Source organism: Mandrillus leucophaeus, unplaced genomic scaffold (genome assembly GCF_000951045.1).
Source record: "Mandrillus leucophaeus isolate KB7577 unplaced genomic scaffold, Mleu.le_1.0 Scaffold354, whole genome shotgun sequence".
NCBI classification, from domain to species: Eukaryota; Metazoa; Chordata; class Mammalia; order Primates; family Cercopithecidae; genus Mandrillus; species Mandrillus leucophaeus.
The window spans coordinates 1,745,986-1,765,245 of NW_012103743.1; the positions used below are offsets into that span (position 1 = coordinate 1,745,986).

At 39.7% G+C, this 19,260-nt stretch overlaps 1 protein-coding gene across 1 annotated transcript in view; it reads left to right on the forward strand.

Annotated features, from left to right (window-relative positions):
* C5 (complement component 5) overlaps positions 1 to 11,834 on the forward strand; it is a 98,980-nt gene extending 87,146 nt beyond the window's left edge. Inside the window, exons 35-41 of the mRNA XM_011989505.1 lie at positions 415 to 489; positions 606 to 711; positions 1,809 to 1,892; positions 3,032 to 3,121; positions 6,025 to 6,108; positions 10,592 to 10,730; positions 11,297 to 11,834. Coding sequence (XP_011844895.1) covers positions 415 to 489; positions 606 to 711; positions 1,809 to 1,892; positions 3,032 to 3,121; positions 6,025 to 6,108; positions 10,592 to 10,730; positions 11,297 to 11,426 — 708 coding nt within the window. The 3' untranslated portion in view covers positions 11,427 to 11,834. The remainder of the gene's footprint in view (positions 1 to 414; positions 490 to 605; positions 712 to 1,808; positions 1,893 to 3,031; positions 3,122 to 6,024; positions 6,109 to 10,591; positions 10,731 to 11,296) is intronic.
* The last annotated feature ends 7,426 nt before the right edge of the window (positions 11,835 to 19,260 follow it).

Here is a 19,260-nt window from a genome sequence, read left to right on the forward strand (position 1 = left end):
GCACCACCACGCCTTGCTAATTTTTTTTTTTGTAGTTTTAGTAGAGACGAGGTTTCACCATGTCAGTCAGGTTGGTCTCCAACTCCTGACGTCAGGTTTATCCACTGGCTTTGGCCTCCCAAACTGCTGGGATTACAGGCCTAAGCCACCAGGCCTGGCCAGAATATTCCTTTCAAAACATAATTAACCTAAGTTTTGATTTATCAAAGTGAAACAGAAGCATACACTAGCATGCTCTGAAAAATATGAGTTTATATGCTAATGTGTTCAGACTTTTTCAAGAAGAGGAACTGCTCTTCAGTTTCTTTGAACAACAGATCACATCCCTGCGATGTGACATCTCATCAACAGGTGAATGCATTTAAACAAAAAGATAATGAAATGAAATTCAAGCTTCTCTCTTTTCCCCCTTAGCTTGTGGAAGGGGTGGATCAGCTATTCACTGATTACCAAATCAAAGATGGACATGTTATTCTGCAACTGAATTCGGTAAGCTCCACATCCAACCATTTTTCCTTTACTATTACTATTCAAAATATACAGGCTAAAAGATTATAAATACCGTCTCTCCGTAATTTCCTTAAATCCTTGAATTTGTTAAACAGATCCCCTCCAGTGATTTCCTTTGTGTACGATTCCGGATTTTTGAACTCTTTGAAGTTGGGTTTCTTAGTCCTGCCACTTTCACAGTGTATGAATACCACAGACCAGGTAATCAACTCCATGCTAACATTTCTTCAGAAGAATACTTTGTATTCTTTACAGAACATTTAGAAATCCACTAGAGTCCTGTAAATTTTATGTATTGCCTCTCTTAGAGACCACTCTTCATAAAAGTCCCAATTTGAACATTCAAACTACTGTATACAAAATATTGTACATAAACTACTTATTGACATTGAGCAGACCATTTTACCTCAGTCCTCAGTTTCTTCATTTTTAAAATAAATGGATTGTAGTGCCTCCAACTTCAATATTCTTTGCCTCAGGTTTATCTGTGGTGTTCACAGATAAATCATCTCTCTCCTTTTGAGAGAAACCAACTCAATTTTCCCAGAACAACTTCTAGCCCATCTATATTCTTGTTACACTTTGCAGATAGCTCTGTTATAGCAGCTGTCAGATTGCATTCAATTATTTGTATGTCTTTCTCATCAACTCCAGGGTGTTTTCATTCTTGTGTCCCTAGTATCTAATGCAGTGTCAAGTATAGAATGTGAACTCAATAAATATTTATGAATGAGTGATACCACATTTGACTACTCCACTTTTGAGAATGTTATGTGATTGGAGAGCTTATTGGTTCACAAGACAGATGACTCCACTTTGGGCAGTTCTACTTGTTAGAAAATTCTTAAAGTGAACCAAAACTCTGACACCCATTCATTCTAGTTTTATATTCTGAAATCACATAGAACATACATAGTCCCTCTTCTCCTTGAGATAGATATATAGAGTTACATAGATATATGCTTTTCTTCCCTTGTCCACCCTAAACAATTCCAACTCTTTCAAAAGATCCTCATGCAACATAATTTATTTTCCTGTTACTTATAGAAGCATAAAATATTTTATTTCTGAGAAACGAGTGTTTTAAGCACAGAACTAAGCTAAAAAGGGAAGCTCTTTCTGAGGGTAGGGGAACCCTTCCCAGGACAGCCAATTTATAATTTCACCTCCCTGGGCCTTAACTATAAAAAGAAGGATTTAGAATAAGCAATCTCTGAGGCTCCATGTAAGAGACTCGCCAATTAGTACCTGTGTTGTTCTTCAAACCACTTCTGTTAACCACACTTTCGTTGCCACAGATAAACAGTGTACCATGTTTTATAGCACTTCCAATATCAAAATTCAGAAAGTCTGTGAAGGAGCCACGTGCAAGTGTGTAGAAGGTAAACTTTATTTAACATGTTTAGGCTGCATGCTTATTTAAAGCAGTCCTTCATAACCTGAGGTTAATCTGGGGGACACTGTTTGGTAAACTGTTCTTTCTCAGAAGTAGAAATGCTATCTCAGCTAATTGAAAGCTAATGATTCCTGAGCATTGTAAAACTACGTTTTCACAGTTCCTGAACAACCTGATAGTTCATGCTGTACAGAGGCAGGGAAACACTATCGAGATGGTTGTTGGATATTATAGGGACAACATGATGTGAAATTTTACTTTCACTTAGTCTTTTTAACATACAGGACCAGAGGCTCAGGACTGAACCACTAGCTTCTGTTTCTTTTCTATTTTACTTCCCAGTTAATGGAATTCTATTTATTGTCCAGTTCCATTTAGTCTTTCGTAAATTGAAGAAAGCCTTCTTGGCCAAGGAAAAGATCCAGAACTCACCAGTAATCAACAGCTGGCTCCATAAGGGGCTGAGTTAGTTTTGGTTTTTTCAAAATCCTCAATAGCTACACATTTTCTAGGTACTTATTGTGCCATTTTATGGCTATATATCCGTCACATTATCATTCTGGGTCCTTTGAAGGACTTCTGATTATACTCAAAATGGAAAAATTTCCCCCTTTCATCAAGGGAAGCACATACATTTCTAAGGACCTGAATGTGGAGTAGCCACCCAGTCTAACAATAAGTCTTATGCCAGGGGTGTCCAGTCTTTTGGCTTCAGTGGGCCACACTGGAAGAAGAATTGTCTTGGGCCACACATAAAATACACTAACACTGACAATAGCTAATGAGCTAAAACAAAAATCACAAAAAAATCTCATAACATTTTAAGAAACTTTACGAATTTGTGTTGTGCCACATTCAAAGCTGTCCTGGGCTGTGTGCAGCCCTCGGGCCATGGGTTCAACAAGCTTGTGACTTATGCTCAAGATTTTGTTTTTTGTTTGTTTTGTTTTTGCTTTATGTAATGTTTCGCTTTATGAAAGAAAAGAAAATGGGCAGGTCTTAGAAATCTGAGATTTGTAAGGTTTTATTGGGTTGTCTCTGGGTTCATGAGAAACTGTGTTTACTCCTGGAAAGTGTCTACTTCTTTACATTAACCTTCGTTTTACCAATTTTCACAAAATCCAGCTGATTGTGGGCAAATGCAGAAAGAATTGGATCTGACAATCTCTGCAGAGACTAGAAAACAAACAGCATGTAACCCAGAGATTGCATATGGTGAGTTCAAAAGTTCAATATAGCTCCTTTAAGCATGAAATTTTATGAAAACGTGTTCAGTTAGAAAGATCAAAAACTTTACATAGTGATTATATGGATACAACATTCCATGTGATCCCCTGAAGGAAAATGCCATTGATTTTTAGCCCTAACATGAAAAGTTTTTTATTCCCCAGCAAAGAAATGTGATTTTCATTATAAATAATAGAAGTGACATGTATACCCAGCCAAGACACTTTCCTCTAATAGATCTTTTTCAATTACGGGCACTAAAACATAGTCAAAGGGAACTTTTGAGAAGCCACAGAGGTATAAGATTTCAGTTCCGTACTCTTCCAATTGATAGACGAGAGGCAGAGGCAAAGGTGGTTTAGGGGAGTTGGTTTTTAAAAAATCTCTTCAGTGTAAAAATATAAATACCAAATAATTTTTAATATATTCAGAATTGCAATCCATGTTTGAGACATTCTCCATTTCAAAAAGCGAATCTCAATCCTTCTAGTTGTCCAGAGCTCAGAGCTAAATTAGTGTTCAAGTTCAGTTGCAACCTTGTCTCAGTTCCTGATAAAATTAGCTCCTTTGTTTTCTATTCAGTTTTTGATGTTTACTGCTGGCATTTTTTGGAGAGAGACAGCATATCGTACACTATCTCAAATCATTTTTTCATTTTGAAATTGGAAGGGTGGAGCCGGGCGCGGTGGCTCATGCCTGTAATACCAGCACTTTGGGAGGCCGAGGTGGGTGAATCACCTGAGGTCAGGAGTTCAAGACCAGCCTGGGGCGAACATGGCAAAACCCTGTCTCTACTAAAAACACAAAAATTAGCCAAGTATATTGGTGCGTGCCTGTAATCCCAGCTACTCAGGAGGGTGAGGCAGGAGAATCGCTTGAACCCAGGAGAAGGAGGTTGCAGTGAGCCAAGATCGTGCCACTGCATTCCAAACTGGGCAACACAGCGAGACTCTGTCTCAAAAAAAAACAAAAAAAGAAAAAAAAGAAGAAAGAAAATAAAAGAAAGAAATTGGAAGGGTGTTATTTATAAATTTTAAAAATAAGTACAGCCAATTTGGTACTTTGTGTTTAGCAGCAGCTTTCATAGACAGTTTCTCATTGCAATGGAAAGGGTTCTCATTCTTATGGAAAGGGTCTCATAAGAACTTTATGAGGGCTGGGCGCGGTGGCTCACGCCTGTAGTCCCAGCACTTTGGGAGGCTGAGGCGGGCAGATCACTTTGAGCTCACGGGTTCTAGACCAGCCTGGGCAACATGGAAAAACCCTGTCTCTTCAAAAAATACAAAAATTAGATGTGCATTGATGGCTGGTGCCTGTAGTCCTAGTTACTTGGGAGGCTGAGGTAGGAGGATCACTTGATCCTGGGAGGTGGGGAGATTGCAGTGAGCCATTGCACTCCAGACTGAGTGACAGAGTGAAACCCTGTCAAAAAAAAAAAAAAGTAACAGAGGATTATCACTATTTGCCAGTGAAGAAACTGAGGCTCAAGGAGATTAAATAATTTGCTCAAGGTCATGCAGAAACCAAGTGATAGAATTGAGATGCATCCTGATCTCCAGTATTTTTTCCATTGAAGTCTACTGAATTCTCTTAATAGTAATTCAGGCAACAGAATGAGTTTTGTATGGTTAATAACATTTCTTTCCTTTGAATTTATCTTGATTTAAAAAAAAAAAAAAAAAAGCTAAAAAGCTGCCTGACTCAGTGTAGACCCAATGCAGTTTGTTAAATACATGAAGACTTGAGAATACTATAGTGTTTTAACAAACAAAAATTCCACTAAATTATTTCTTCCCTCCATTTTAGAACTATTTTAAATCTAAAATATCAGAAATCTATTTTAACACAGAAAATAAATGCAATTTGGGTTTATTGTGTTGGTTCAAGAAAACACTTAGCTGGCTTTTTCTGGACTACATGCTATTACTGGAATAACAGAATAGAAACAAAATTAAGTAGTTCTGTCTCTCTACTCAGGCCCACATAGTAAGTACATTGCCCATGTCCATTATAAAGACTATGGATCTGAAATTCAAAACATTTTTCATGCATTTTAAGCCACTAATTTACATAGCCCCTGGTTCTGCCATGATGAGTTCACCTATCTATCTCTCGATCTGTCAATCTATAACTGGGATAGACTTAAAGACTTGAGGGATATCTAGAATGAACAAATCTTTTAGGTCACTCATTTCAAAACAAAAAATGGAAAGATCAAAAGCAAAAATAAAATAAACCTCTCCTGAGGCCACATAGAAAGAATGGGTCCCTTCAAGCTGGTCTTTCCAGACCTGAGGTCAAGCACATTGTGCATCAAACATTGATGTCTGAATGAAGAGAAAACAGGACTGTGGGCAGCTCATGTTGGGTAGTTGCCAAGCAAGGGTGAGTGAGACAACAGAATCATCCTCAAAACCAAAGATTAAAGCCAGTGGAACTATAGGAGGAAGCAAAGCAAGGAACCAAGAAAGCTCACATGGTTGACCTGAATGAGAGATAAGGCTTCCTCTGGGGCCATGGAGAAGAGAATGAAGGGGCTTTTCAAAAGATGCCCATAGGCATGACTCCACTCATCTTACAGGATCGGCCTCTGAACTTAACATCTAACAAAGGTTTATCTTGTTTGTTTGTTGTATGTGCTTCTGTTATTTTATTAAATATGTCTCTTGTTCTAATCAGCCTGTTCTATAACATTGGCCAGGGCTAATGATTCTAATAGATTGAGAGATTGAATCAGACTGAGGGGACTGGGGAAGGCTTCTTGGAGGAAATAAGAACTATAATAGTTCGCCATGCTTCATTTCTCGTGTTTGACAAATTCTGGCTTCTACTGGACATAGCATTAATAGTATTAAGACTGAATTGTTTCATTTTTGTTTGTCTTTTACCAGCTTATAAAGTTAGCATCACATCCATCACTACAGAAAATGTTTTTGTCAAGTACAAGGCAACCCTTCTGGATATCTACAAAACTGGTGAGAATTCATTCATTCATTCGTTCTTTCATTCAACAACTATTTAGTACTGACTATGTGCCAGGCATTGTATTAGATGCAGAAGATACAACGCAAATAAGACAGAGCTCCTGCCTTTTTAAAGCTTATATTCTACTTGGGGAGAAACATTTCTTAAAGATGTTCATATAAACATTTCTCACTGAATTCATTTTTCTCAAACTTCAGCAAAATGGTTTTTTTAATTGTGTAATTGTCCAATTTCTTTTTCTTTCCAACTTTTATTTTAGGTTCAGGGGATACATGTGCAAGTTTGCTACATGGGTAAATTGCATGTCATAGGGGTTTGGTATATAGATTATTTTGTCACCCAAGTAATAAGCATAGTACTCAATAGATAATTTTTCAGTCCTCACCCTCTTCCCACCCTCTACCCTCAAGTAGGCTCTGCTGTCTAGTGTTCCCTTCTTTGTGTCCATGTGTACTCAGTGTTTAGTTCCCACTTATAAGTGAAAATATGTGATATTTGATTTTCTGTTACTGTGTTAATTCACTTAGGTTAATGGCCTCTGGCTCTGCATCCATGATGCTGGAAAGAACATGATTTCATCCTTTTGATGGCTGCGTAGTATTCCATGGTGTCTATGTCCCACATTTCCTTTATCCAGTCCACCACTGATGGACATTTAGGTTGATTTCATGTCTTTTCCATTATGAATAGTGCTGTGATGAACATATATGTGCATGTGTCTTCATGGAGAAATGATTTCTATTCCTTTGAGTATATGCCCAATAATGGAATTGATGGATCAAATGGTAATTCTGTTTTAAATTCTTTGAGAAATTTCCAAACTGCTTTCCACAGTGGCTGAACTAATTTACATTCCCACCAGTGGTATATAAGCATTCCCTTTTCTCTGCAACCCTGCCAGTATCTGTTATTTTTTGACTCTTTAATTATAGCCATTCTGACTGGGTGTGAGATGGCATTTTGTAGTTTCGATTTGCAATTCTCTAGTGATTAGTGATGTTGAGCATTTTTTCATGTGCTTGTTGGCTACGTGTATGGCTTCTTTTGAGAAGTGTCTATTCATGTCCTTTGCCCATTGTTTTAATAGGCTTGTTTTTTGCTTGTTGATTTAAGTTCCTTATAGATTCTGGATATTAAAAATTTATCAGATGCATAGTTTGCAAAACATGTTCTCCCACTCTGGACATTGTCTGTTTACTCTGTTAATAGTTTATTTTGCTGTGCAGAAGCAGCTCCTTAATTAGGTCCCATTTGTCAATTTTTGTTTCTGTTGCAATTACATTTGGAGTCTTTGTCATGAAATCTTTGCCAGTGCCTATTTACGGAATGGTATTTCCTGGATTTTTTTCTAGGATTTTTATAGTTTTAAGTTTTAGATTTAAGTCTTTAATCCATCTTGAGTTGATTTTTACATATGATGAAAGGAAGGGGTCCAGTTTCATTCTTTGGCATGTGGCTAGCCAGTTATCCCAGCACCATTTATTGACTAGGGAGTCCTTCCCCCATTGCTTGTTTTTATTGATTTTGTTGAAGATCAGATGGTTGTAGGTGTGTGGCTTTATTTCTGGGTTCTCTAACCTGTTCCATTGGCCTACGTGTCTTTTTTGGTATCAGTAACATGCTGCTTTGGTTACTGTAGCCTTGTAATATAGTTAGAAGTCAGGTAGTAGGAGGCCTCCAGCTTTGTTCTTTTACTTAGAATTCATTTGGCTATTCAAGTTCTTTCTTTGTTCCATATGAATATTAAAATTTTTTTCCCAATTTTATGAAAAATAGAAAAATGACATTGGTATTTTGATAGGAATAGCATTAAATCTGTAAATTGCTTTTGGCAGTATGGCCATTTTAACAATATTAATTCTTCCTATCCATGAAGCATGGAATGTTTTTCCATTTGTTTGTGTCATCTCTGATTTCTTTGTGTCACCTCTGATTTCTTTGAGCAGTGTTTTGTAATTCTCGTTGTAGAGATCATTCATCTCCCTAGTTAGCTGTATTCCTAGGCATTTTTGTGTGTGTGTGGCTATTGTGAATGGGATTACTTTTTTTTTTTGAGATGAAGTTTCACTCTGTCACCCAGGCTGGAGTGCAGTGGCACGATCTTGGCTCACTGCAACCTCTGCTTCCCAGGTTCAAGTGATTCTCCTGCCTCAGCTTCCTGAGTAGCTGGGATTACAGACATGCACCACCACACCTGACTTATTTTTGTATTTTTGTGGAGATGGGGTCTTACATGTTGGCCAGGCTGGTCTTGAACTCCTGGGCTCAAGTAATCCACTCGCCTCAGACTCCTGAAATGCCGAGATTACATGTGTGAGCCATCACACCTGGCCTCATTTCAACTGATATAAATTTTGCAATAAGTAGGACTATAAAGCTAAATTGCAATAATGTGTTTATACTAAATATTTTTCTCTTTTGAAATTCTATCAAATATTTTAAGTCCTAAAATGCTTGATTTCTTTTCTTCTGAGACGGGGTCCCACTATGTTGTTCAGGCTGGTCTGAAACTCCTAGGCTCAAGGGATCCTCTCTCCTCAGCCTCCCAGCTTGATTATTACTAACCATACCCTAGAATTTTAAAATCCTAGTAATATTTTTCAATTTTGTATTTGCTTTATCAACACTTTGATAATTTTTTAAATTTTTGCTATTTTGAAATTTTCATTGTATGAAACTTATTTGTGATGTTATTTTATTTTTTTCTTCATTGATGGTCATAATTTTTTAATTTGCAGGCTAGTTGCCATTCTAATGAAATAAGTGTTTAGAACTTTGATCTTTCTACAATCCAACTTTTGAGCACCATTTTCATCCAATATTCATATTACAAGCAATAATAAGCCATTCTCCTTTTACTGAAATAACAAAGTGCTTTTCATTCCAGAAATACAAATTATTTGTTTTATTTGATACTGATTCTTGCATAGTACCAAAAGACATTTTAGACGGTTCTGAATTTTTCATAGCATCGGATGATTCCCAAGCTACAGTTTTTTTTTATTAGTATCATTTCTTCTTTGTTCTCCTGTAGATCCAAAGATGCATTTTATGATATTTAAAAGGAAATGTTAAGAAACATTTGCATACTTCATCTCCTCATTCTGGGTTCATTTTTAACACTTATAAATTTTGAATTTTTATAAATATAAAAATACCACACACTACTTACAGAAGAATTGCGGGACAGTGACAATAAACCATTTAGAATCAAGGGCAAACTGTAGTTTGAGGATAATGATAAATTGGTATTTCTCCAAAGGACAGAGTGCTTATAATAGGTGAGGATACAGAAGAATAAAAGTTATTGTTGAAGCCCAGGGTAGATGCCTCTTCTCTCTTCTGAATATACTTTAAATTTTCCATGATGAGAAGTTTAAAAAATAAGGCCCTATACAGCCACACTGCTTACTATGACAGGCGCTGAAATGGCAGATAGTACTGGTAATGCTGCTCAGATATTGACATAATAGGAATCTACACCATCAGGGCAGCCTAAGATATCAGCTTGAACTAATGAGTGTACACCGAAATTTATATTACTAATGAAAGGTTACCATTTACACAATTTCTATTATACACTATTTGCCAATTGGTTCAGAAGTTTTTCAGGACTTAACAATTAAGATGACTCTGCCAGAGCTTAATAGTTAAATATCAGCTCTGGATATATAGCGATAAATCAGACACAGTCCATACCTTAAGAAGTTTCTAGTCTAGCTAGAAGGACAGATGTGGGACAAAACATTGTGATAGAAATTCAAGTGTAAAAGAGGTAAGGAGGAGACAGACATATATTTAAAACAAAGAGCATCCAGGAATATTTTACTGGATACTGTGAGAATTGAAGGAGACTTTTAAGATAAATGAAATTCAATAGGCCAACATGGGGAGGAATGCATTCCAGATAGGGGAATGGGCTACTTGTGAGTTCTTTGGGAATCCCAAAATTATTATCTTTGAAATTTTCCAAGTCTTTCACATTTTGTACTTTTCTACAAAATTGACAGTTGCCAACTACCAAATAATTTTATATTTTACTATATAATGTGGAGATTAATATTGTTCAACTATAGAGAGCCTTCTTTTAATTCTGGTTCTAGAAGAGTAATAATAAGTACTTACATAGCTCCTACTATGTTCCAGGCACTTTTTATATATTAACCCATTTAATTTCACAATGGTTCTACAAGGTAGGTTTTATTATCATGCCCAGTCTTCAGATGAGGGTCTAAGGCCTTATACAGATAACATAAATCATTCTCCCAGAGTCACATAGCCAGGAAGCACATGCTTAGAGTTTAACCCAGACAGTCTGGCTCCAGAGACTGAAGCCTTAACCACATGGATATCACTGCTCTCCACTAGCCAAGAACCTCTCAGTAGCCACGAGGAACCAGAAAGCTCGAGAGTTTATCATTGTGACATTAAAATATGAATGTTTTAACCTTACTTGACTTGCATGTCTCTCAGGGGAAGCTGTTGCTGAGAAAGACTCTGAAATCACCTTCATTAAAAAGGTAACCTGCACTAACGCTGAGCTGGTGAAAGGAAGACAGTACTTAATTATGGGGAAAGAAGCTCTCCAGATAAAATACAATTTCACTTTCAGGTAAGTCACCAATATTTTTCAGTCACTGATCTTCCCTCCAAAACTGAGTATGATTTATTCTTAAATACACTACGTGTTTCTTATGGCCCTGCTCTTAACCAACAAGCCATTTTGAACATCAGTGAAATAATATGAGTGTCAAACAGAGAATGATTTAAAACCATCGTGGCAGCTGAGGGCTTAGCTGCCTGATTAACCATCTGAGTATCTGGACCTGATGATGAATCTGAAAGTACTCACCGGACCTCCCCTAACCACCACACCAGCTCCCTTGATAGGTTCTCAGACTGTGGTTTGTAAAGAGGAAAATGTGTAAATAAGCATTGTATTCTCTGCTTTTAGAAGCTAGTCATTGAAATAGATGCCATTTCTGCCTTTAATATGGGAACCCCAGGCAGCTTCATGTTTCCTTAAGGGTTTGTGAACCCCTCCAGGAGAGGCTGGTACAGAAGAGTTTGGTGGACAACCTGATCCCTAGGGACCTGACCACAGCTGGGCTCTTATAAAAGAAATCAAATCCGGCTTTTCTGTACTGGCCACCTCACAAACGCTTTGTTTCTTGGTAGGTACATCTACCCTTTAGATTCCTTGACCTGGATTGAATACTGGCCTAGAGACACAACATGTTCATCGTGTCAAGCATTTTTAGCTAATTTAGATGAATTTGCTGAAGACATCTTTTTAAATGGATGCTAAAATTCCTGAAGTTCAGCTGCATACAGTTTGCACTTATGGACTCCTGTTGTTGAAGTTTGTTTTTTTTTCTCGTTTTTTTTTTCTTTAAACATTCACAGCTGGTCTTATTTGTAAAGCTCACTTTACTTAGAATTAGTGGCACTTGCTTTTATTAGAGAATGATTTTAAACGCTGTAACTTTCTGAAATAACATGGCCTTGGAGGGCATGAAGACAGATACTCCTCCAAGGTTATTGGACACCGGAAACAATAAATTAGAACACCTCCTCAAACCTACCACTTAGGAATGTTTGCTGGAGCCGAAAGAACAGTCCATTGAAATGGAGTATTACAAAAACATGGCCTTTGCTTGAAAGAAAATACCAGGGGACAGGAAACTGATCATTAAAGCCTGAGTTTGCTTTCAAACTGTGCTAAAAAGCCTGTTATTTTATGCTAGATCAGCTTCAACCACACAGGCAAATTGAGAGAGACGGAGAAAGTCAGCAGTAGAGAACCTTAACCTGGAGCAGGCTTAGCCTCAGAGCCCTCAGCACACTGAGAAGGTAGGCAAGTTTGTCTCTGTCCCCTCCCCTTCCATTGCCCTCTCCATACCCTTGAAGGGAGAGCCTCTACTCTCTTTCCCTCCCTTCCAGCACATGTTCATTTGCCCCAGGAACTTGTTCTCACCAACAATTGCTTTACTAAAAGACAGGCCCAGTGCAGCAACCTGGTGAAAAGGAACTGAGTGGCCAATCAGAAGACCTTTTTCCAGCCCTAACCACGTCTCTCTTTGAGCCTCAGTTTGAGCTTTATAAAAGAGGATTCATAACAAAAAGTTAATTTTTAAGTGACATTTTGCAGCACTTCAGATCATATTAAAAAGCTCTCACATATATTCCCATTTAATGTCTCAAGACTCTCACAAGATTCAGAAATTATTGTTATTATCATTATCATCCCCATCTTACAGATAAGAAAATTGAGATTCAGTCTTGGTGTGGTGGCTCAAGCCTGTAATCCCAGCACTTTGGGAGGCTGAGGCGGGCAGATCACTTGGAGGTCAGGAGTTCGAGACCAGCCTGGCCAACATAGTGAAACTAAAAATATAAAATTCTGCTAAAAATATAAAAATTAGCCAGGTTAATTTAGCAAGCCTGTAATCCCAGGTACTCAGTAGGTTGAGGCAGAAGGATCACTTGAACCCAAGAGGTGGACATTGCAGTGAGCCAAGATCGTGCTACTACATTCCAGCCTGGGTGACAGAGCGAGACTCCATCTCAAAAAAGAAAAAAGGAAAAAAAAAAGAAAATTGAGGTTCAGAAAAGTAAAGCAGTTTTCCCATCCTAGCAAAGAATTGGAAATCACACCCCAAGACTATCTCAGTCTAAATACATCTCTGTTCCACGTCACTACATATTGCTTATTGGGGTGAATTTTCTAACAGTAAGGTGAGATATAATAGAAGTTTCTTAGACACAGGTTAATCAGGACCACTGAACTACCACAGGAAACATGAAGATGACCTCCGGATGTAATGGTAATTAACAGAGACTGGAATGCAGCTCCTTTTGAAGAGTCTGCTTTGTACTAGTTAGGTGAAACTACACAAGGCCTTGTAGTGTGCCTTTGTAAATGACACTAAGATTTTCCACTTCCAGGGACTAAGGACTTATTTTTCTCTAATGTCAAAGCTCACATTGTAGGCACTCCCTTGGCAAAAACAACCAATGTGTCATGTTCAAGATGGCCACACTCCCTGTCAGTGAGGGGAGAGGAGACCTTCTCCAGAGCAGGCCTCTTGGTGTCTCCTGTCACCTCCTTGCCTGGAGGAGGGAACCACCGGTGCTGCTTCGGAGGCACAGGAGTCTGCCTGCCTTTTCCCTGAGCACTTTGGCAAATAGGGCGGGCCACAGTGGCCTAATTAACCCACAATGCAGCTGTCAAATATCAAAGCAGCTTTTGTGAATTAGCCTGGCACCATTTAAAATATCCGCCAGCTCCTCTTCAGCTAACTCCTGTGCATTTGAACATACTTTCTCAGTGAGGCTTTTGTGACCCTCCAAACCAGGCTGGGCCCATTATCCAAAACTGCACTTCTCCTCCAAGGCACTTGCGCTCTTGCAATGATTTACTTAATCAGATGGAATTATTTGTTTAGCGTGACCACACCAAAAGCTCCACATAAGGTCTGAGTCTGTTCTATTCGCCAGTATCTCCTGTAGTTGGCACAATGTCAGGCACATCATAGGGACTCGATAAGTGTTGGTGGATTCCCCCACAGTGTAGAGAATCAGAAGACCCAAGTTCTAGTCTTGGCTTTGGCCCTAATTGGCAGTGATTTGGGACAAGCCTCTTAATCTCTTTGATAGCCTATAAAATAAGGGAATTGGACACTCTAATGTCTCTTTTATATATAGCTAAGAAGATGTTCTATAATCTTATGATGTGAAACAGAAAAAACCAAATGGCATATAAGCATCCAAATACTGGGCTTTTATGTCTGCCTGCCTGCCTGCCTGCCTTCCTTCCTTCCTTCCTTCCTTCCTTCCTTTCTTTCTTTCTTTCTCTCTTTCTTTCTCTCTTTCTTTCCTTCTTTCTTTCTTTTAGACAGAGTTTTGCTCTTGTTGCCCAGGCCAGAGTGCAATGGCACAGTCTCGGCTCACTGCAATCTCCGCCTCCTGGGTTCAAGCGATTCTCCTGCCTCAGCCTTCTGAGTAGCTGGGATTACAGACATGTGCCACCACACCCAGCTAATTTTTTGTATTTAGTACAGATGGGGTTTCCATGTTGGTCAGGCTGGTCTCAAACGCCTGACCTCAGGTGATCTACCTCCCTTGGCCTCCCAAAGTGCTGGGATTACAGGCGTGAGCCACTGTGCCCAGCCTGGGCTTACATATTTCGTCTGTGAGTATGGAGAGAGCTCAGAGAAGTAAGCTGGAAGAACTGCCAAGGCTTCCTGGAGAAGGACAGTGGGATTTGGGTAGGTAGGAGGTGTAGGAGGGCCTTTCTGGTTAAGGGGGAATGCTTAAGGCAGGTTTTCCCAGGGGTAAGCGAGATGTTCTCAGGTGATGTGATGCACATTGTTCATTTTAGTAGCTATATGTTTATTTTAACATGTATTTTTAAAAACTAGCACATCAAAGCCATGATATAACATTTTCTTCCAAAATAAATTTATTTCCCAAGAAGTAAGTCTATTTAAGAAAAAGTATTGAGTAAATAAAGGTAAGATTATTCTTAGGGCAAAAATCATGCAGTTGGCTTGCAAATAATTGAAGTTTAAATACTCTGTCTTAAGAAAATACGTGGAGGTGACTATGAGCCAAGGTTGAGGCAAGCAGCCTCGCTCCATATTTCTCAGTGAGAGATTCTGGACCAAAGTCATATTCCATCTTTCTTTCCAGACCCTGTGATACTAATGTATTCAGCAACATCCAACAAACATGTATTGATTGGTAACTGTAGGCTAGGCCCAATTCTAGGTGCTTGGTGCCAAGATTCCTGCCGTTGTGGAACATAGATTCCAACTGGGAGAGATATGTAATAAAAAATAAAGAGAATAATTAAGGAATTAATCTTGGATCTCAGAAAGTGATAAGAGCAATGGGAAAAAAATAAAAGTAAAGCAGACTAAGGGAGACTGGTAATGGTCAGGGGAGGGGTTGCAGTTCTAAATAGGGTGGCCAGGTCAGGGTGGGCTTCAATGAGAAGGTGAAATTTGAGCAAAGACTTGAAGGATGTGAAAGAGTGAGCCACATAACTAGCCAGGGGGAGAGTGTTCCTGGCACTCTTGGTACATGGTGTCCGGCCTAAGGCAGGAGCATGCTGGTGTGTCACAGGGAAAGCAAGGAAGCGGGAGTGGCAGGTATAGATTATGAAGTCAATGGAAGAGGCTTTGGCTTTACTTGGAAGGAAACAGGAGCCATTGCAAGGCTTTGAACAGAAGAGTGACATGGTCTGTCTTGCCTTTTAAAGGACTACTGTAACTGCTGTGTTGAAAGTAAGGCAAGGATAAAGACAACGGATAGGAGGCTAATGTAATAAACTAGGTGAGGGATGATGGTGCCTCAGACCAGAGTGGTAGCAGTGGAGGTATTGAAAAGTGGTTGAATTCTGGATATATTTTAAAAGTAAATGATATAGTTTGGATATTTGTCCCCCAAAATCTCATGTTGAAATGTGATCCCCATTGTCAGAAGTGAGGTGGGGTAGAAGATGTTTGGGCCATGGGAGTGGATCCCTCGTGAATGGCTTGGTGCCCTCCCATGGTAATGAGAGTTCTCACTCTGTTAGTTACCATGAGATCTGATTGTTATAATGAGCCTGGCACCTCCTTCTTGCTGGTTGCTACCTCTCTCACCAGGTTCTACTTAGGCTCTTTTTTCCCTTCCACCATGATTGTAAGCTTCCTGAGGCCTCACCTAAAGCAGATGCTGACACCATGCTTCTTGTACAGCCTGCAGAACCATGCACCAAATAAACCTCTTTCTTTATAAATTATGCAGCCTCAGGTATTCCTTAATAGCAATACAAAAGGGACTAATATAGTAGGCTTAATTGAAGGGGCTAATATTGTAGGTTTGACTGAATTCCCTGGTAGAGTGGAAATAAGTGTGAGAGAAAGAGAAATGTCAAGGATGATGCTAAAATTTTTGGCCTGAACAACTGGAAAGATGGAGTTGCCTAAGATTAGGAAGGCTGTAGATGGAGCAGGTTGTGAGGAGTTAGGAATCTGTTCAGTTTTGGATATGTTGAGTCTTAGAAGAAATCTATTAAACATCCAAGTGAAGGGGTCTGGAAGGCAATGGGTCATATAGTTCTGGAGTTCAAGAGAGAGCTCTGGGCTGAAAAATATAAATATGAGAGTCATCAGCATACTAAAATCATTAGACTAGTTAAGATCACTAAGGATGTGAATACAGACAGAGGAGGGGAAAAAAAGAAGACCAAGGATAGACCTTTTGAGCATTCCAACATGAAATTATTAGAGAAAAGAGATAGAGGATCCATTGAATTAAGAGAAAAAACAAGAGATGAGGTCCCCTACAAGCCAAACAAAAGAAAGAGGTTCTGGGAGGAAGAGTGTTGAACTGTATCAAATGCTACAGAGAGTAGTAAGATAAAGACTTGGCTATTGGGTTTGCTAAATTGGTGATTTTGACAGGGCAGGTTGGGTGAAGCAGTAGGAAGAATAGCCTGAATAGAGTGAGTTTAAGAGTAAATAGGAGGAGAGGATTTGGAGACAGGGAGTATGGACAGCTCATTCAAGGAGCAAAGAAATGGATTGAGGGAAGTAGGGTGAAGGAAAGTTTAAGATGGAAGAAATAACACATTGTGTTCTAAAGGGAATGACTCAGTAAAGAGTAAATAATTGACGATGCAGGAGAGACAAAGGAGAATTACTATAGTAATATCCTTGAAGATGTAAGAGTGGATGCGATCTGGAGCACAAGTGGAGGACCTGGCTTTAAATAAGTACATGACTAGCTCGCCTATGCCAGGAGTCAGCAAACTTCTGTAAAGAGCCATGCATTAAAATATCTGTAAATATTTTAGGCATTGTGGGCCATACAGTCTCTATTGCAACTTCTCAACTTTCTCATTGTAGCACAAATGCAACCATAGATAATGCAGAAAAGAATGAGCATGGACTAGGCAGGCTGGATTTAGCCCTTGGGCAGCAGCAGCATACTGATCCCTGATCCATGACCCATGGTTGTAGGCAGAGAAGCTGAGCACATGCAGCAGACGCTGGCAAGGGTTAGATGTGGTGAGAGTCTGTAGAAGTCCCTTTCTCAGAGAAGTAAGACGCAAGATCATCACCTGAGATGGGGGATAGGGAGGAGCAATTGGAGGCATGACAGGAGGAAAGAAGGGTGAGATAGTTATCTAAAAGAGAGGGAGGCTGAACCAACTAAGGACTTGTAATATATTTGCTTCTTCATATTAAGGGTTCACTTGAAGTTCCTAGTCATGAATTTAAAGTGGGACTGATCAGCATGGGTTGTGGAATTTTCTCCAGCCACATTCCCATCCTTTTCAGAATCTAATGAAACCTGTAGACTTATCAATTCCCTCCAATCAAGACAACCAGGAATACCTGGAACTGAACAAGGTTCTGTTTATTGAGTCTTTGCAACAAGGGAGAACACACATCATGGGGAACATAAGGCTTCTCAGTGAGAGTGCATTAGAAAAGCCTTAGTATAGGATTTGTACTTGTGATAGAGTATTTGGGAGAAGCCTCAAAGAAGTGGAAGTTTACTCTGGATTGGATGCTTTCAGGAAGCAGGGGCAATCCTATGACCCAGTATCTTATTTATTTTCTAGCTGGGAGGAAAAGAAGCAGCACTTACTCACTTTAGCCAGGAAAGGGGTGTGTGTGGTCATTTTTGTGGTTTGGACAATGTTCTTGTTTTTATATCCTGCTCAATCATGATTATAGAGTAGTCGTTTTCAGTATTGATCCATTTTGTCTGATGTTGATGTTCTATGACATCAGACACAGAGAACACCCCAGCCTGGCTCTAAGCACCAGACTGGCTCCCAGGGACACCAAGCCCTCACACCAGTTGTCCAGGGCCACTCTTCTCTTTCACAAACCCCTGTGCCAGAAACATGCACATACACAGGCCATGCTCACAGCTCTATACCTGACAGAGGTCCCCGCCACGCAAAGTCCACTCCTCCTCTGTTTCCATCATTATAGTCAGATATGTGTATGTTACATGCACAGTCATGAATTATACAAATCTAAAATGCCCACATCATAAGGACCTAGAGCTCATCTCATCCAATTCCTTCATTTTCACCTGTGAACATGGAGGTCCAGAGGAGCAGCTTGCCTAGGATTATGGTGCTGATAAATGGAAGGGCCAGGACACAAGCCCAAATGAGGCCTCTGAACACCGCATTCTTCCCACCACTGAGATGAGCAGGAGTTACAGAGACATTGGTTTTGGCTCCCTGTGAAGAAGCATTTTCTTATAGCCAGAGCCATTCAAAAGTAGAGTCAGCTCCAAGTTCCTTATTGCTGGGGCCATCTGAGCAGAGTCTAGCTGCCACCTTCCAGGGATGTTTCTGGGCAATTCAAGGTAGGGGGCTTAATGTCCCTTCAGCTCTGAGAGACTTTTAATAGTCAAGAAAACATCTCCTTGACTGCTTTAATAAAAAGGTGAAGTTTTCACATCTGAAAAACAGAAGTACCCATAATACCCAAGTCAGAGGGTTTCTGCAAGGCTCAAATGAGATAATACAGATCATGCACATCAAATGATTAGCACAGTGCCTGGCACAATAAAAGTAACTTGCGGCTGGGTAATAATACATCTCTGGCACACTATAGGTGATAAATTCAATAATTTTTTCCCTGTGAACATCCTACTTAGATTTATAAAATATTGACGTTTCAAGATCCCCTAGAGATCATCTCATCAATGCCTCCTCATTTCACAGATGAGGAAGCAGGCCCAAGGAGGAGCCAGGTCTCACCAAGAGGGTTCCACAACAGAGCTGGGGCTAGAACGCGCAGCGCCAGGCTCCTCTGCCTTCCTATAGGCAGCCTCGTGTCTCCTCAGGGCCTAATAGGAACATTGCCTGCAGGGGCGAACAGAGACCCTGGCGGTGGGGGCCAGGGCTAACACGTCTCACAGATGAGATGGGAGCAATCAGAGGGTTTTGTTTTTGTTGTTGTTAGGCTGGAGGTGTGTGTGTGTGTGTGTGTGTGTGTGTGTGTGTGTTTGTGTTGGTGTTGGTAGGAGGGGGGTTGAAACTGAATGAGACAAGGGAAATTGGAGTTAAGGAAAGGATTGTTTGGCTTAATAATATCTTTTCCAAATAGAGAACCTTCAGG